Here is a 17575-nt window from a genome sequence, read left to right on the forward strand (position 1 = left end):
CTCTCTAAATAGCTGCATCGGTTTTCCCACATTGGGTTTTTCCGAGGACATTAGTCCAAAAACAACGGTGTCACTTGTGTGCTTGTTTCTTTTAGTTGATGATCTGTATGTGTTGATACTGTGCTTGTATTTATTTTCAGTATTTACATGGTAAATAACTTGTTAAATAATTGAACAAGTAGGAAGAAATAAATCAAATAGTACAGGAAGAATTTCTAATGGACTTGGTGCTCTTGACTTGTGTTTATACTTAGCACTGTGTGAGATATTTTAGAATCTTGTTTTAATACCTGGTGCTCCTCAACACTTAACCCAAACCTGGGCAATCACCATAACACTTGATCGCAGATAATACCAGCTGGTGATTTCATGGCATTCCTTTGACAATTAACTAAAATGTGGGCGATCATCATGACAGCTAAGTATTTCGTGTAGGCACTTGGCATCTCCTTGACACTTATAATCGGCACTTTTGTTTTGCATTTGTGAGAGTATATCCCACATTACCCATGTCAATTTTGGCATTGGTGTTCATATATGCCGATAATCACATTGCCCTTCGACATGTTGTGCATCCAATAATCCCCTAGTGGGTTCCTCCCTTCGACTTGGCACTTGTGTGTTGACCTCGGTCTTGGCATGTGACTTGTGATGTTGCTTGATATGTTTGGTTGCTTGGTCAATAATTAATGGACTTGGTGGTAGGTTGAAGACTTGGAGATTGGGCCTAAAGGCCCAATAAGTTTTTAACAGCACAGAATTCAGAATTAATCACCCTACTAAATCACCTTGCTAATAAACCTGAGAACCAAATAAGCATTCCTAATTAATCACCTTGCTAATAAACCTAAGAACCAAATAAGCATTTCTTAGACCAGAAATACAATTTTTTTTGCAAAAAATTATATTTTTTTCGTTGACAAAATGGAGTTAACAGCTGACTTCATGGGAATTTGGGCGCTGCAAGAAAAACTTGAAATCACAAGCGCTTTTTATTTATATCGTTATGACGAACGCTGTCAAATTAAAAGACAGCGCTTGTTTATAACTTGCAAATTGATGTTGTTTTAAGGCCCCAGACTGAAATGTAAAACTGAGCTGATTTCAAAGAAATCTTGCATGTGATAACAGAGCCATGACTGCTGTGAAATGAGGGAAGACAATGGCCTCTTGTAGGAAAAAACTTGGAGGTTGGTGCACAAATCAACTTGTCCAGCAGTTGAAATCCCTTCTAACACTGCACAATAACCTACAATTGCACTTCAAAGCATCTCACACCTCCAACCTGTTAACTGAAATGAGCTCAAATGAAAAGGAAAATGTGTTTTTATGTGTCACGGACCTCTTTTATGGGGGGGCATGGTGAGGGCACAGGTCCTGTGAATATAACACGTGCTAAGCGTGTCAGACACATGCCCTCATGTTACTTAGCCTAGAGCACTTTCTTGAACTAAGAGACAACTTACTGTCCACCCTCCTGACATGTGCAAACACTAGATGAATGCCCTCAAGATTCCCTAGGTCACTTTGGAGTGGGTTTTCACAAACTCTAGGTTGAGACTGATCACCACCTTCCATAGTTGGATAGGATCTACTAGCATTGTCACTTAGCCAAGGACGAAGATACACCCCATTTCCTAGAGCCCCTTGTACTACAATATTAAAAGTAGATATCATTGTGTATTGCATGACTCAAGAAGCTCTCTTTCCACCTCCTTCCGATATTCTAACCAAAAATGCCTTGCTTTATCTATGAGAGAGGTGTTTAGGCATAGATCTCAATCTTTAAGGGTCATGCCTCAATTGAAAGCCCTTAGGAAGATCACCTCATATTTCTCAAGGGTCCCATTTGATCAGAGCAACAGATGATGGGAAAATATCTATGACACCTTAAAGCTCATATCAGTAAGACCTCATCATGTCCCCTCTTCACCTCCTCCACAGGGTATCAACTCACCTCTTGAATACCTATGAGGAGCTGTCATTCCAAGTCACAGGCGGCCATACACCACCATGCCAGCAAACAAACCAGCTCCAAGTGGCTCCAAAGTCAAGCTCCCCACTCCAAACATACTACTCACCAGGTTGAACAAGATACCCAGGTTTTTATTAGGAGAATCTTCCCCTCAGCCTCTGATGCTAAGAAATTCGGTCTCTTGATCTTGTGCCCCCAAGATCATACAGCGAGGACCCCTCAATCCCGATCACTCATTGAAGGATATCGTTCACCAATGCATCAGCCCTTTCACAGTGCTTGACAACTCCAACAGTAAGCCCACCACACTACTCACACTCGTCCTTGGCTGCCAACTCCAACAGTAAGCCCACCACTCAGTACTCTCACTCTTCCTTGGCTGCCAACTCCAACAGGTCTTAACATCCTTTCCCTCTCTCTTTTGCCTCAGTGCTGTGATTTTCATAGCCTTTCAATGTCTAGCATTTCTGTTGCATCAGTGCCCAATCTTATACTCTTTCTTTTAGCTTTTCTTAGCTAGACATTTAGCAGCTAATCTTTAGCCTGGTCTTAGATCTTATTATTTTTATGTTTTTGGCATTCCGTTAGGAGATGCCTTAGCACTCCCACTTTGTACCAATAGTAGATTTACTATCTTAGTCCCTTTGACCTTCTACTTAATCCCACCACATGGTTTCCCCCAAGTTTTGACCCAAAAGAATGTTGTTTAAGGCCTGAAACAGGCTCCAGAAGTTACAGGGCCCCAAATCACCAAGTTCAGGAACTGTCCTGAAATGGCCCCAACAAGGCCAGAATTCTGATTTCCCATTCCATACAAAACCAATAAGGAAATAAAATATATATTGATCCATTTTGGATCAGTTCTCATAAATTTTGACAATGAAACATATTTGCAATATTAAAAAAAGTGGATTCGGGAATAATTCAGCAAGGGTCAACAACTCAATCAGAAAATAATGAATCAGCAAAAAGTTGACAAGCATAAAAAGACGCAAAATATGTAATTTTTTAATTAAATTTTAACTAATTTATTTTTTCATTTTTATTTTATATTTTTTTCATTTTTGTCATTTCATTTCTCATTTTTTTGCACAGCATATTTTTAGGAAAATATTGCAATTTTTTATGGCAATTTCTCAGGAATTGGAAAGCATGGTACATTTTTCTGATTTTTCAAAAAAAAAAATCTACTCTGCTTATTTGTATAAAGTTGTATGCTAACCAGAACATGTACCACTTTGGAACTAGAACGCGAAGCCGTTCATCTTTTTTTTTGGTGCTGTATTCCAATTTCCACAAGCATCTTTCAGCGGAACAATAGTACTTACCCTCGCCACATGCTCATATTTAAATTTTTAATGTTGAAGTGATTAAATAGGGGCATGTCAAACCTTTTATATAAATTCAATTCTAAGTCTCCATGCAGATCCATCTTTCCAAATGAAATAAATTCCATTATAATCTTTATATATACATGGAGAGAACAGGTGCCATCAAATATATGTTCTACATTATCATATTTTGAACTTGAACCTTAAACAAAATTAGGTTCAATTGCAATCGTTCAATCCAGAGCTTTTTCTTAGAACATTGTTCCATAAAGTATTTCATTTGTCACAAAACACCATTTAAAATGTTTCTAAATGGAATTAAAACTCGCTTCAATCCAACGTGGATAGGAACTACTTTTATAAATAAAGTAACGGTCCCTCTCATTAAATAGATATCATTTAGTTGGGATAAGAAATATTTTATAAAACCCTCTTGCAGGCAATGTCTGCTAAACTGTTCTACTGGTCAGTCCTGCACCTAAATTTATCTGACTGGCACCAAGTTCTATAATCAATCCCCAAGGCATCAGCTCATAGGAAAGCTTCAGAAATTACCAGTTCAAGAAAGGGTTCAGATAGTTCTTCCAATTCTTTGTTTTCTGTGTTGGCAGGAGTTGGATCAATGCTGAATAAATGAACCATTCCTAAAATTTAATGGTTAGGAATCATGACTAAAAAGGAGATGGCTTTGGTGCAATTCATATTGGAAATCATGACAGGATTCTAAAAAGTTCCATGGTCAATTTTTTGACGAATAGCATCAGAGGCAGTGTTATTTGGACAAACTCGCTTCAACATCTTATCACATTGCTTTCAATCCCAATAGAGATTGCAGATAAGCCACACCATTCGCATGTGATACTGAATATGCCTGCATATATATTCATCCATCATTGTGTAAGCGAAAAAAGGTTAGAGATGGACAATGTCATGATAACCAGAGTCTTTTGTATATCTTTTCAATGAGGATAGATTATTCCTTCCCACAAGCAATGTGTCCATCATTGCAGATTCAACATGGCTTTGCCATTCACAAAAACTTAACATACTACTCAAACAACAATCCCCTGTTTGGTCCCAACTTCCCATGAATTAATTAATAGAATCAGGCACTGGTTCCATCTCCATAATTTTCTTCAAAAGCTGGTCTCTTTCATAGAAATTACCAACTCTCTGACAGCCATCAACCAAGCATGTGTATGTGGCGCTATTGGGCATCAAATCCCTCTCTATCATTTCCTTCAAAACCCTGTTGGCTTCATCCATATCGCCTGCTTTGCAAAAGCCATGGATTAGTGAGTTATAAGTAATGACACCTGGTGCAACACCTTTTTCCACCATTTCATCCAGTAGTCTTCGAGCCTCCAGCATCCTCCCTTCACTGCAATGGCCATGGATAAGCACATTGTAAGTTACAGAACCTGGACTGATACCCTTCTCCAACATCTCATCACGTAAGTTTAAGGCAATTTCTAAGCTTTCTGCTTTGCAGTGAGCACGCATCAGCACATTATAAGTGACAATATCAGGACTAACGCCCTTTTCTACCATTTCATCAAACAAACCAAAGGCCTCAAGCATATTACCTTCTTCACTGTGCCCATGAATCATCGTTGTGTATGTGATTTTTTGGGGCATCAGGCCATTGTCCTGCATTTCCTTCCAGAACCTGGAAGCCTCCTGCATATTTCCTGCCTTGCAGTATCCGTCAATAATGGTGGTATAGGTGATATGATTAGGTAACAACTCCTTCTCAATCATCGTCTTTAGCAGTCGATTAGCCTCCTGCATATTGACCAAATTGCAAGTTCCATAGATGATGGTCTTGTATGTTACAACACCTAAAGAGACCCCCTTTTCTACCATTTCATCAAGCAGCTTGAAAGCACCCAATAGTTGTCCTTCCTTGCAACACCCATGAATAAATGCAGTGTAATAAAAACTGTCAGGTGTAATTCCCTTTTGTAGCACGTCATCATGCAGCTTGAAAGCATCATGGAGCCTTCCTCCCTTACAGTAACCCTTAATCAGAGTCGTGTAAGTGGCATTATTAGGTGCCAGTCCCTTGTCCAGCATTTCCTTCAATATCCTGTCAGCCCCCTGCATATCACCCAACCTGCACAGACCATTGATCAAGGCATTATAAGTAACAACACTTGGTTCAATACCATTTCTTATCATATTATGATGCAGTTGAAATGCCTCCTCTATATTTCCTTTCTTACAGTGTCCATCCATCAATGTGCTGTAGGTCACAATATCAGGGACTAAACCTTTATCCTGCATTTTTTGAAAGAGATCATTTGCCTCCTGCATTTTGCCTACTTTGCATAGGCCATGAATAAGTACACTGTAAGTGTGGACACCTGGGGCTATGTTCTTCCCCACCATGTCATGGAACAAGGCAAAGGCCTCTTCCAGATTTTTTACATTGCAGTGACCATTGATGAGGGTAGTGTAAATAATGTCATTTGGGATTAGCCGTTTAGCAAGCATTTCTTTGAAAACCTTGTCTGCTTCATCCATCTCTTCTGCCTTGCAGTGACCATAGATGAGTGCACTGTAAGTGAAATAACCAGGCAATAAATGCCTAGCCAGCATTTCCTTGAAAAGTTTTTTCGCATCTTGCATCTTGCCTGCTTTGCAGAGGCCATGGATAAGAGAATCATATGTATATGCATCTGGAACAATCCTTCTTTTAACCATTTCATCGAAAAGCCTGAAAGCCTCTTCTGTGTTACCTTGCCTGCAATGACCATTGATAAGTGTAGTGTATGCAACAATATTGGGCACCAAACCTCTTTCCACCATTTTCTTAAAGACTTCATTGGCTTGCTCCATGTCCCCAGATTTGCAAAGCCAATTTATAATCACACTATAAGTCACAACACTGGGCATTATATTTCTCTTCACCATTTCATCGACCAACCTGAAAGCCTCAACCATATTTCCTTCTTTACAATGTCCCTCAATCACAGAAGTATAAGTAATGCAATCTGGTCTCAATCCCATCTCCATCATTTCAGTCAAAAGCATATTTGCCTCTTGTGCTTTACCCACCTTGCAGATGCCACGTATGAGTGTATTGTACGTAAAAACATTGGGATGAATGCCCCTTACCACCATTTCATCTTTTAACTTAAAAGCCTCTTCAATGTCACCTCCTTTCATATACCCATCAATCAATGTTGTATATGTAACTTCGTTAGGCATCAAACCCACTTCCAACATCTCCACAAGAATTTCCCTCGCTTCACTCACTCTCCGGACCTTACACAAGCCATTCACAAGTGCACTGTAAGTAAAAACATCAGGAACTAGCCCTTTTCCACACATTGCATTTTTAAGTCCAATAGCTTCAGTGAGATCACCTATTTTGCAATACCCGTGAATAAGGGTATTGTAAGTGACAACATTAGGATTACACCCCCTGTCCTCCATCTCAGACAGTACCATTTTAGCCTCCTCTAATTTCCCATGCTTACAAAAAGCATGAATTATAGTACTAAAAGTATAAACATCAGGCATAATTTTAGCCTCCAACATAATTTCATATACCCTCCCAACCATATCGATCCGGTTTGCCCTCAATAAAGCCTTGAGCAGTGCATTACAACACCGCAGACTGGGCATGAGACCGCGTTTTTTCAGCCGATAAAATGCATCTACAGCAGGCATCACCTTACCATGCTGAACATATGCATCAATCAATAAATCAAAAACCATTGGGGATGGCTCACATTCTTTGCATGTATCCATGAGACAATCAACCACTGTAACTCCGGTGGGTAATGGAGATGAGGATTCTACATTGATGACGCGGTTTAACAGGCCGTTTGCATCTCCAAACATGTTGGCTCTTGATAGAATATGCAATATGATTGAATATGAATTAATGTTATGAGGAGACCCCATTTGTTTTTCAGACCATGAAAAGAAATTGAGAGCAAGTCTAGCATCTCCTACCTGATTTTTTATCAGAACTCTTTGTATTACATGTGGGTTGAGCTTGTTGGCCATGTCTCCTGCGGAGAGAAGCGAATCCCACTGGTTTTTCTTCAGTAAATGGCATATTCTGTCGGCAATCTCTTCTTCTTCTGCAACTTCTGGTGCGGATGTTTCCCAGCTTGCAGTTGTGCAGTATTGCGGTGTTCTTGTTAAACGTCTTCCTGCCACGAAAGGACATTTGTATTGAGTTCCTCTGATCCATTGAACACGGAATATCCCCATTGTTTTCTTCCTCTTTCTGATAAATGCATCTACTGGACTTTCATCTCATTAACCAACAGCATGCTGAAAGTCAGTTATGAGGATTAAAATTCGTTGAGTGAGGGCAATCTAGTGGTATGAGTAATGTTTTGTTGATTGAAGATTTTTTCAACGAGGAATGGAGAGAAGTTATCAGATCTCCGAGGGCCGCAATAGTTTTTTCACTTGTGGGTTACCCTGCAAGGTAGAAGAGGATTGCGAAATCATGTAAGCCATCGCATTTGATGTAGCCCTTTACGACAGTTCCCATCCAAATTTAGCATTATGGGGAGCATGGTCTAGGGCATCCTTATTGGGGAGGAATTCTAATGGAATGTGATATTTTTTAAAATATATAATTTATTTATCTTTAATTAGTTGGCAGGATTTTCATAGCCATACAGTTGATTTTTAGAAAAGGTTATTTGCAAATTGTAATGGTAATAAACGCATAAAGTTTAATTTATTAAAATTTAAGTACACACCCCATTAAAATGTATTTAAAGGGGTTTATTTTCTAAAAAGTTTCAGTCAATTCATTTATTTTAGGAGGAAGGATTGCAATGAAACAAGGGTTAAGTTGGGGCTTAACTCAATTATTTTAGGAGGAAGGATGGTGGATGGAAGGAGGGTTAAGTTGAGCTTGACTTATGGATGGGAGGTAAGTGTTGGGGTTATTCTAAAAGTGTTTATATTATGTTTAATGGTGTTTCATGTGATGTGGTTTTTATGTTATTTTCACTAGTTTTGGTTGTATTATGATGGATATATACATTAAAGATAGCTTATTCATGTTTTGTTATACTTTCACTTGATGCATATGGATTGCACTTCTTTATAAGATTGGAGACCTATGTGGCTTGGTGACTTTCTTCATTAGGTACGCACATGGAGGGTTTGGTTATTTGCTTGTAAATATAACCCATTTAGAGGAATCTTGGGCACCTCAGAGGAGGGTGTTGAGCCCTAGGTAGCATGAGGACACTTGGTTGTGTACATGGAGGCTTGCACTTGATTTGAGTATGTTTTCCTTGAGGAATGTTCTCGTGTAAGTATAGTGGAACTAGAGGTACACATGGCTAAGGAGGGACATTGGAGCATTGGAGGCCTTTGGAGGAAGAGTATTTGAGACTTCTTATGGACCATGCACCTTGGGACCTTTGTGTGGTGGATGTGCATACCTTGGAACTTGATATATGTTGCTTAGAGTTGGAGTGTGTAATGCTTGCTCCTTAATCCTATTATGTTATGCTAACTTATTGGCCTCACTATTATGAGACTGATTGTTGTGATAGATACTTATTATTGTTATTAGTATACATATGAGGTATGTGTATGATAGCTACATACCCACACCTCACACAAATATGCTAGTATTCTACCGTCTATTACAATTATTAAATCATAATGTATATTTATGATTAAGACTTACGGTTGATTAAAGATTAATTAATGTAAGAAACTATTTCATCCTTAAGCTTGAATAGTGGTTAATCAACTTATTAACCCTTAATCATGATTAATAATTAATAAATTATATGAATGTTCTTAAGATTAATTTAATATTAAAGTTAAAAGGGATTCTTATGTAATTTGTTGATTTGAACTGACTTCTGAGATTGTATTATTTTATTAGGTATTTATTATTTGGTGGGTGAATGCTTGACCACTCGAGGCACATTAATTAGGGTTGAGCTTGAGGGACTTTCAGAGGGGCTTCATAGTGAAGGTAGGTGGAAAATTAAAGGAGGTGGGAGGACACTTGCAAGGGCATATATCTTGAGGGATTCTTTGGTTTTGGGGGGTTTTTGCTTGTGATTTTTGGGTTTCAAGAGTGGAGGAGGGCATGAGAGTTTGGTTTTGATTGGAGGAGGCTGGGAGAGGAGTGGGGAAGGAAATTGGCAATTTGGTTCTTGGAGCAGGGAGTCGAGAAGGTGCTTGACACCTAGAGGTTTGACACATTACAGATGCGGTTTTGGACTTGGTCTTGGAGAGTTAGGGAACTTGTGGAGCTTCCCTAAGCTAGGAAGCCAAATAGGTTGTTTATAGTTGGTAGGGTGGCATATTTAGTCAAGTGATCCTACGAGGAGCACCAAAACAAAGCTACAATAACCAAGTATTCCTATTATTTATTTATGTTTATTTGAAATAAACAAAAACAAAAATATATGTTGTTGAATCAAACCTGAAAAGAATAATTGTGTAGTTGTGTAAACAATTTCTTTCTTATTATATGAAAAAGAATGATTAGATGGATTAAATCCTTTTGTTTTACAAACCTAAGGCCTAGAGTAAGGGCCTCATAGAGTGCTTCATGTGTGTTATCCCTTACAATTTCCTAGGCTGAGGAGGAGATCGAGAAGGGTAACCTCGAACCACTTTCAGCTCAGTAGCTAGCCCTACTGAGCTAGAGAGGGATCTCTCAAAGTTTTTTGTCAATGAATAGCTTTAAAGAACCAAGTTTTTAGGCTAGATATACATATTTGTTTGTGTGTTGATGAATTTGAGATTTTAGGGTTTGCTGGACTAGGGTTTAGAGCCAATGATTAGGTCTAAGCTTTAGGAAGGCATAGACAAATATAGAAAGGAGCTAGATATCAGAAGGCCATGGTGTACTTGAAATATTGTCAATGTAGTATAGAATAAAAAGTTTTGAAGAGACTAATGAGCATATACAAGTATGAGTTCATTAGCTTTTAGAAGAAATAAACACAACTATGAAAACCATATAAACAAAGCTTGAAATCAAGAATCATGTCTATTTAAATGCAAGGTAATCCATAGAAAGAAGACAAAACATATGGAGAAAGATGATTTAACCATTAGAAAACTGATAGAAAGAAGAACAAACACCATGCACTCACTGGACTAGAGTTCCTTAAAAATAGCTACAACTGCCTCTGTATTAGCTGAAGAAAACATAAACATGCCAGCCTCCTCCACAAAAGTCCAACCCTTCTCTCTGAAAGAGAAATGATACATATAGACTCACTTAGCCCACTTCCCCACCTTCAGGAGTCGAATTCCTAGGTGGTGGAACTGACTCCAAGATTCTCTCAACCAACAGGTGAGAGTGAGAAGGTAAAACTCAAACACTTCTTGGAGACTTTGTTTAGGAGTTTGCTTCCTCAATGAGGCCTATTAAACATAAAAAACAACCTATCATGTACATTTATTCATGCTTACATCATCTAACCTCGAAACAAGTTCCATTACATTAAGAGTTTTGACTTTGACCAAGTCAAACTGAAAGCTAGAAAATTTACATAGTGAAATTTACAATAAAAAACATAGGAAATTGCAGAAGCGCAATGCCGACTTTGAGCCCACTTTCAGGTGCCTTCCTGAGGTCCAAATGAAGATCTGAGAGAACGGTCAACTAGCCATTCAAGTCTAGTTTCTAGGATACCTTGAATTCTTGAAAATTACCCATGGGAAGGCCTTCAAAACTCAAATCTCCCAAGGTCACTCTAGGAGCGCAGCACCTGTCAAAAAGAGGTCCATAAAGCTGATTTTTGGCCACTTTTTTTCATTTTTCTCAAAATTTAGGCCTCCTCTGGGAAATCTGAAGAAATGGGTTTTGAGAGGAGGCCAAGGGCTTTCCAAAAATGTAAACTTTTCTTGAATTGAGTGCTTGAGGAAAAAGCGCAGCACCAAGGTGTTGTGCTTCTGGGACTGCTAATTTTCTGCATAAGGCACCAAAATTTGCAAAAAACCAAAAATGATCAAAATTTCCTCAAAATTGGTCAAGAGTTGTAAAATGAGGCATGTTAAGCCCTCATAGATGCTTTAGCAAGCATCTCCAAGTTTCCTTTATCATTTTGGTCCTTTTGGGCTTCTTTGAGTTTGTTTTCAAGTTGCTTGACCTTGACATTGCAAATCATGTTTTGAGCCTGGTAATGGTGTGCCATGTGCCTTAGCAGCTGATTGTCTCTATTAGCTTTGTCTAGAAGCTTCTCCAAATGGTCATTGACCCTGTTTAACCAGTACTCTTTGTCTTGATTGACCTCTAAAGAAATTATGTCCTCTAGGTCTAGCTCCTCATTCAGTAAGATGTGTTTTTCTTCTTCCTCTAATGCCTTCTTAAGCCCTTTAGTTCTTGGCCTCTTTCTCTTACCTTTTCCTTGTGTTCCTTCAGGCTCATTTGTCTCCATGACTGCTTTTCCCTTGCCAGCTTGCTGCAATAGTTTGGTTTTCTCTTTCTCCATGATCAATTGTTTTGCCTTCAGTTGACTATTTTCCTATTCTAGGAATGAGATGATGAACCTTTCTCTTGCCATGTTGACTGTGAGTTCCTTGATCTGATAATATTTGTCTCTAATCATCTGTTGCATGCTTGAAACCTCATTTTTTGCCTCTAGGTCAACCAACTCAAACTCATGCTCAACCAAGTCCTTATCCTACACTGATGGTCCCTGTTTTGTTGATGTAGAAGGCTTGGCCCCTTTCTCACCATGAGAAGCAAACACAAGCCTATGTCCTCTTTTGTACATCCTTGTCACCTCAAGTTTAGGTGCTTTCGGCATTTCCACTGATTTGCTAGAAGACCCAATTTCCATTTGCTGTGTTGGCATGCTAGAAGGTTGAGCTGCCACATTGGATTCATGCCATTTCGGATCTATCTCCAAGAAAGATTTCCATGTCATATTCTTCTCTACATGTTGATCAAGGACTATAGTCTTGATCAGACTATGATGAAATAGACCAGGATAGTGTTCTTTTTTCTTCATTTGTATCCTCTCTGACATCTTGGTAAGGCTCCTACACAGATAGTTGCACATATTGAGTGGTTTCTAAGTTGTAAAATGCATTAGAAGCCGAATGTGATACGCATATAGTCTAGACCTTCACATGTGAAGAATTTCGTGACAACTTTCATCAAGGGAGCGTACTTCTCCAACAGGTACCTAAAAGGTATGATATGAGCATGTTTTTCCCTGTATGGTGTTTTCAAGAAAGGTCTATAATGTTCAAGATCTAAGTTCATCCCCTTGAACCAATATTCACCGTGATCTAGTAGCCCCGTAGTAAGTGAAATAGAGGCCACTAAAAATGTGAAGTCAACACCAGCAATAATGGAACTTTCTCCTTTCAAATGAGTAGCAACCCAATCTGTCAACTGCTCATGGAAACCCACTTCACACATCCTTTTGCAAAAATCTAAGCAATTCACATCTTCAAAGCACTATTTGATAAAGGGTGATGAATTGATCTCATTGCAGTTTGAGGGTTCATATCTGAGAAATTTTCCTCCCTTGTGATGTTTCTTCCTCTCTGGTGAAGAGTCTCCTTCCATGGTGACAGAAACCCTAGCAGCAAGAAAATGAGAAAAATAGTGAGGGACAAGTGAAAAATGAAATGAAGGGTAGGTGGAGTTGAAAAATGGCAAGGGAAATTTTTAGGAGGTGAATATGAACTATGAACAAATTATGAAGATGAAAGGAAGTGAAATGAAGGAATGATGTATTTGTGGAAGGGGAAAAACAGAGTTTCTAGGAAAATTGTCCAAATCCCATAGGAATGAGCTAGGGTTTCATTTTTAGTGAAGTAATTTAATGTTTTGAAGTTGGTTCAGTGGTTCATGTAGCATATTAAACATGTGTAGAGGTGTAGGATGAGGTTTTACGTGTTTAAAATCATGAAAATTAAATTATCATCATCAACCCTATCATCATTTCATGGAAAACTCACTAGAAACCCTAATGAAGAAATCTTAGCTTTGAATTCATCTTGCAAACTAAAAAGTATAGTAAGATGGTATACTTACTTGTAAATGAGTCTAGGATTGCAAGAAAAAGGATGTGCAAGCTTAAAAATCCGATTTGGGTGAGTTTTGGGCGATTTTGAACTACTTTGGTCCAAGCACAACGTAGTCTCTAGGAGCACAGCACCCAAGCGCAACGCAGTGTCTGTGAGCACAGCGTAGTGTCTGGGAGCGCAACACCGAAGGTTTTTTTCCAATTCTACCTAGAAAATCGAGTTTTTCTCGCCAATGGAAGGGAGAGCTCGATGCACAACGAGAAATAAGAGGCAAATAAGATGAGTTTGGGGCTTTTTAGTTTATATAGGCAAATTAATTTCCTTTTTGTAAAGAAATGGGACCCACAAACCTTTGAAAAACTGATTTTTCACTTTTTAAAACAGAGTCACCTTAGAAGGCTGAAACCTGGGCTGTATTTTCACTTTTTGAGCACTGGAACTTCTTCTTCTGGAGCCTTTCAAACTGAAATCATGAAGAACTTGTGAGTTAATTTCAAAGAGTTGCTTGTCATGCTTTATTCAATGCTGGATTTACACATGGTAATAATGGACCTTGAAAACCCTAATGACCTAATGAAAAACCTGAAACTGAATGGAATGATGATGATGATTGATATGAGGAGAACTTGCTTTTATTATGACACCTTCATGTGAATGAGATAGGTGACCAGCATAAGTGACTTTCCCAAAAGACTGAACTCATTCCTAGACCAACTAACCAGTAACCAAATTTTACTTTGTAAACCTAGTGACATGGTAAAATTTGATTTTGAGACTCTTGACAAGCTTAGTAAAAGCACATTTGATCACTGGTGACAGGCAAACAAGACTGACACTAACAATGTGTAGACCTACTAAGTGATTAATTAGGTTGATTGTTGTGGACATTATCCACTTTGTTATGGTTGGCCTCCCTCGCCCTTCATATAAATAAAGAGAGTAGACAGTATTTTCATCAATAATATTGATCACATACTTGTATTGGAGATGTGAGAGCTAGAGACAACTTGTCTCTTTCATTATACCTCTTCTTCCTTGTAATTCGCTCTCTTTGTCTTGAGTTCTAAGTTTCTTGAGTTGATTCAAGAAAGACCAGGGTTAAATTTTTCCCTAAGAATACAAGGGAAAATGACATTTAAGAGAAACCTTAAAGGAGCAAAGGGAGAACTTGTTCTCATAGTTCTTGTGATAGAACAAGACTAGGGCTTTGTATCATTTGGAAACCCCAATACTACTTGAAGAGCATGATGTGGAGAAGGTTGCATGAGACTATCTTGTTTGCTCTTGTATACTTGTATAATGCAAGTGTAGGTGCCAAAGAGGATGTGTCAATCAGAATCCCTATTTGTTGTGTGTCTTTGGTGGAGTGACTAATGTTAGTTGGTTCCTAGCTAGAAGGATCTGTTATTTATGGTGAGTGTCTTAGCTAGGGTTCGAAGAGTGTGACTAACGAACTTGTGGTAATTTGTTATTATGTACTTGTAACATGATCTTTTGTGTGTATGTGTGTGTGAAGAGTTCTTTGTTGTTCAAACTTTATGTACTTGTAGGTATAATTTTCAATGTATGTTCTCATCGTGATTGAATGTTTTCTAGTATTGGTTATGCATGTTGATTTGACATGAAAGCGAGGAGATTTTAATAAGATTTAACAAAGATATAGAAGCTACAAGGGAATATTTATGGCTACAAAAAAATATGATTAATAAGTATTGTCAGACTTATTATATGTGTGGAAAGCATACCCTAAGCTCTAAAAGCATTGTCCCATTAAAGTATAATTATTTGATGTTCATTTCCTTGGGTTTTCTTGTGTAATTGGTTGAATAAAAGTGAAATATACATTGTTTTGATTTATATTTCAAAATCAACCTTAATGTTGATTTCTCACTAAAAATATATTCAAGTAACCTCAAGGATGAGGTGAAAATTTTGAATTCACATTGCTTGTATTGAAAGAAAAATTTCAATATTGTATTAGATCAAAATTATTTGAAATTTCTTTCTTAGCGAAGAGGGTGTTGGATGTTTTAGTTGTTTTGTACCTAGGAAAGGTGCTTGACCTAGTGCAAGTTGTGGGTTGTGAAACCCTGGTGCACTTGGGAGAATAGCTTGAACCCTAGAATGGTTATTCTACCTTATTTGTTGTTGTTTTTTCTTTGTAGTGTGCCTCATATTTGTGGGGATGACTACTTTCAATCTTAATGAGCATGGCAGGTTGGATGCTACTTCCAATTTTACACCTTAGAAGTGCAAGCTACAAATGATTTTGGAAGAGTCTAAACTTTTGAAGCATATTGAGGAAGAGATCTTTGCACCTGCAAATATGAAATTGTTGGCCTTGTATGTTAAGAAGGGGCCAAGGAAACATGAATCAATCTTGATTTGATGAATAATCACTTTATCCCTCACATTGTAGAGAAGAAAAACAATAAGGAGATGTGTTATGATTTGGTTCGGTTATACAAGAGTTTTAGTGTCTTCGATGCTCTTAAGAAATAAATTTCCAACCATTTCCATAAGTAACGTAAATATAGTGGTGAGAATTTGGCTAATATTATAGAGTTAAGAGATCAATAGGCTACCAAAGGGACAAAAGTAGGGGATAAGAAGTTGGTGTCTATTGACTTGAATAGGTTTACTGCATCTTGGAAACCCTTAATCCAAGGTATTTGTACTCATAACCATTTACCTATTTATGAAAAGCTTGTGCGATGAAACAAAGTCATCCCAAGATTGACAAACTACATAAAGTGGTACAAGCAAGTCACAACAACAATAAGAAGAAGTATGCCATGAGAAGGATCAGTGAGCCAAAACCCAATCAAACATACATGAACAAGAACATGCCAGAGGTTAATTGCAAATTAGTTCACAATAAATCACCGACATGGAGAGAAATGAGCAAACACATAGTTGAAAGCAAACATACATGCAACAACTATGAACTAGTCCATAACATATTACGTGTATGAAAGCACACACACAAATACAATGAAAATATCAGATAACCAATACAACCACCATGAGTAAGCATGGGAATTAGTGTCAAACACGAAGAACATCTTATTAATGTTGTTGCAAATTCAAGTACATATCTTGCAATTTGTCAAATCCCAACAATGGAACATGGGTTGCTTATACCATTACTGAATACAAAACCCTAGCCTCACTGCATCTCACCTTACTAGCTACCAAGAGCTAAATGCCTCTAGCTCTTAAGCACAAATCAACTATCTAATCCTAGCCCCAACTCCAGTGCCAAAAGTCCCCTCCAAATGGGGCGTGAAGGCAAACTTATACAGGTGAGGTGATTGTTCACCTACTGTGACCTTTCGCCTACCCTCATGACTCTTTAATTTCCTTACTGCTCTCTCATGTCTAGTGAATATTACAAGCTCAATTGATATTTGTATAGTTGTGAATACATTGATAAAAGAGAAGTTGTGAGGAGAATTAAGAAGATTGTTGAAAACCTAATGATATTGCAAGGTCATGATGTGCTACCAAAAGGGTTGCAGTCCATTTGTTGTATAGAATGTCAATTTTCATGTTGTTGTACATACCATTGAGATTGACATAATGTCTAGGAAGCCATACAGATCTAGTTGTTTGTTAATTGGAACCCTAATTGTGTAATTTATGAGAAGCCTTGGCTTCTTCTGCATAGATCAACATTTTAGTTCCTTCTCTTCTACCTTGCCACGGTTCCATGTAGGAGAGACATTGGTCTCCAATACTTCACTAATGCCTTCGTGACCTTGCAATGTCACCTTGACATTGGTTGGATTACTTTCTTGATCGTCAAACTAGCCATGTCCTTGCAATCTTCATCCCTCTTTGATGCGTTGTCATCACATCCTTCCAACGTTTGCCTCTTGGACTATTTGTACAATCCTTCCAATCTTTTCACGTGGCACTTTTGGTGTAGTATTTTGGCATTAAATATTTCCAAAACCACGTGTGTGCTTATTGCATGGTATCCTCTCACACAAATCTGGCATCTTTCAAGGCATCACATTCTTTGCATTATAAGCTTGACCCTTCAAGTCGCTAGTGGAGAGTGTGATTTGTGGACAGTCATATAAGCTAAGTTGCATTCCAAAAGGAAAAGGAGGTTGCACTTCATAGTCTCATGCAAGTTGCATTCCATATTGGTTATGCAAGTCGCAGTGTTAACAGGTCTCTGCAGGTGGTAGAATGGGAGTGGTTGCTAGGTCACAACAAAGGCAAGGTCGCAATGATCGTTGAATTTTGCAAT

General features: G+C 38.2%; 1 protein-coding gene across 2 annotated transcripts; it reads right to left on the minus strand.

Annotated features, from left to right (window-relative positions):
- Window positions 1-3817: 3817 nt before the first annotated feature.
- Window positions 3818-7844, minus strand: LOC149203448 (uncharacterized). Of its 2 annotated transcripts, XM_089403441.1 has the most exons (2): window positions 4893-7844; window positions 4359-4687 (listed from the first exon to the last, which is right to left on the minus strand). In XM_089403441.1, the coding sequence occupies exons 1-2, from the start codon at window positions 7534-7536 to the stop codon at window positions 4599-4601; spliced, it is 2733 nt and encodes a 910-aa protein (XP_089259567.1). In that variant the 5' UTR covers window positions 7537-7844; the 3' UTR covers window positions 4359-4598. The 2 variants fall into 2 exon arrangements, with proteins under 2 accessions (XP_089259566.1, XP_089259567.1); XM_089403440.1 differs by having other exon boundaries at window positions 3818-7843.
- Between the last annotated feature and the right edge of the window lie 9731 nt (window positions 7845-17575).

Source organism: Pinus tabuliformis, chromosome 2_1, assembly GCF_031772625.1.
Source record: "Pinus tabuliformis cultivar Carrire ecotype Pingquan chromosome 2_1, CPIR1, whole genome shotgun sequence".
In the NCBI taxonomy this organism is placed as follows: domain Eukaryota; kingdom Viridiplantae; phylum Streptophyta; class Pinopsida; order Pinales; family Pinaceae; genus Pinus; species Pinus tabuliformis.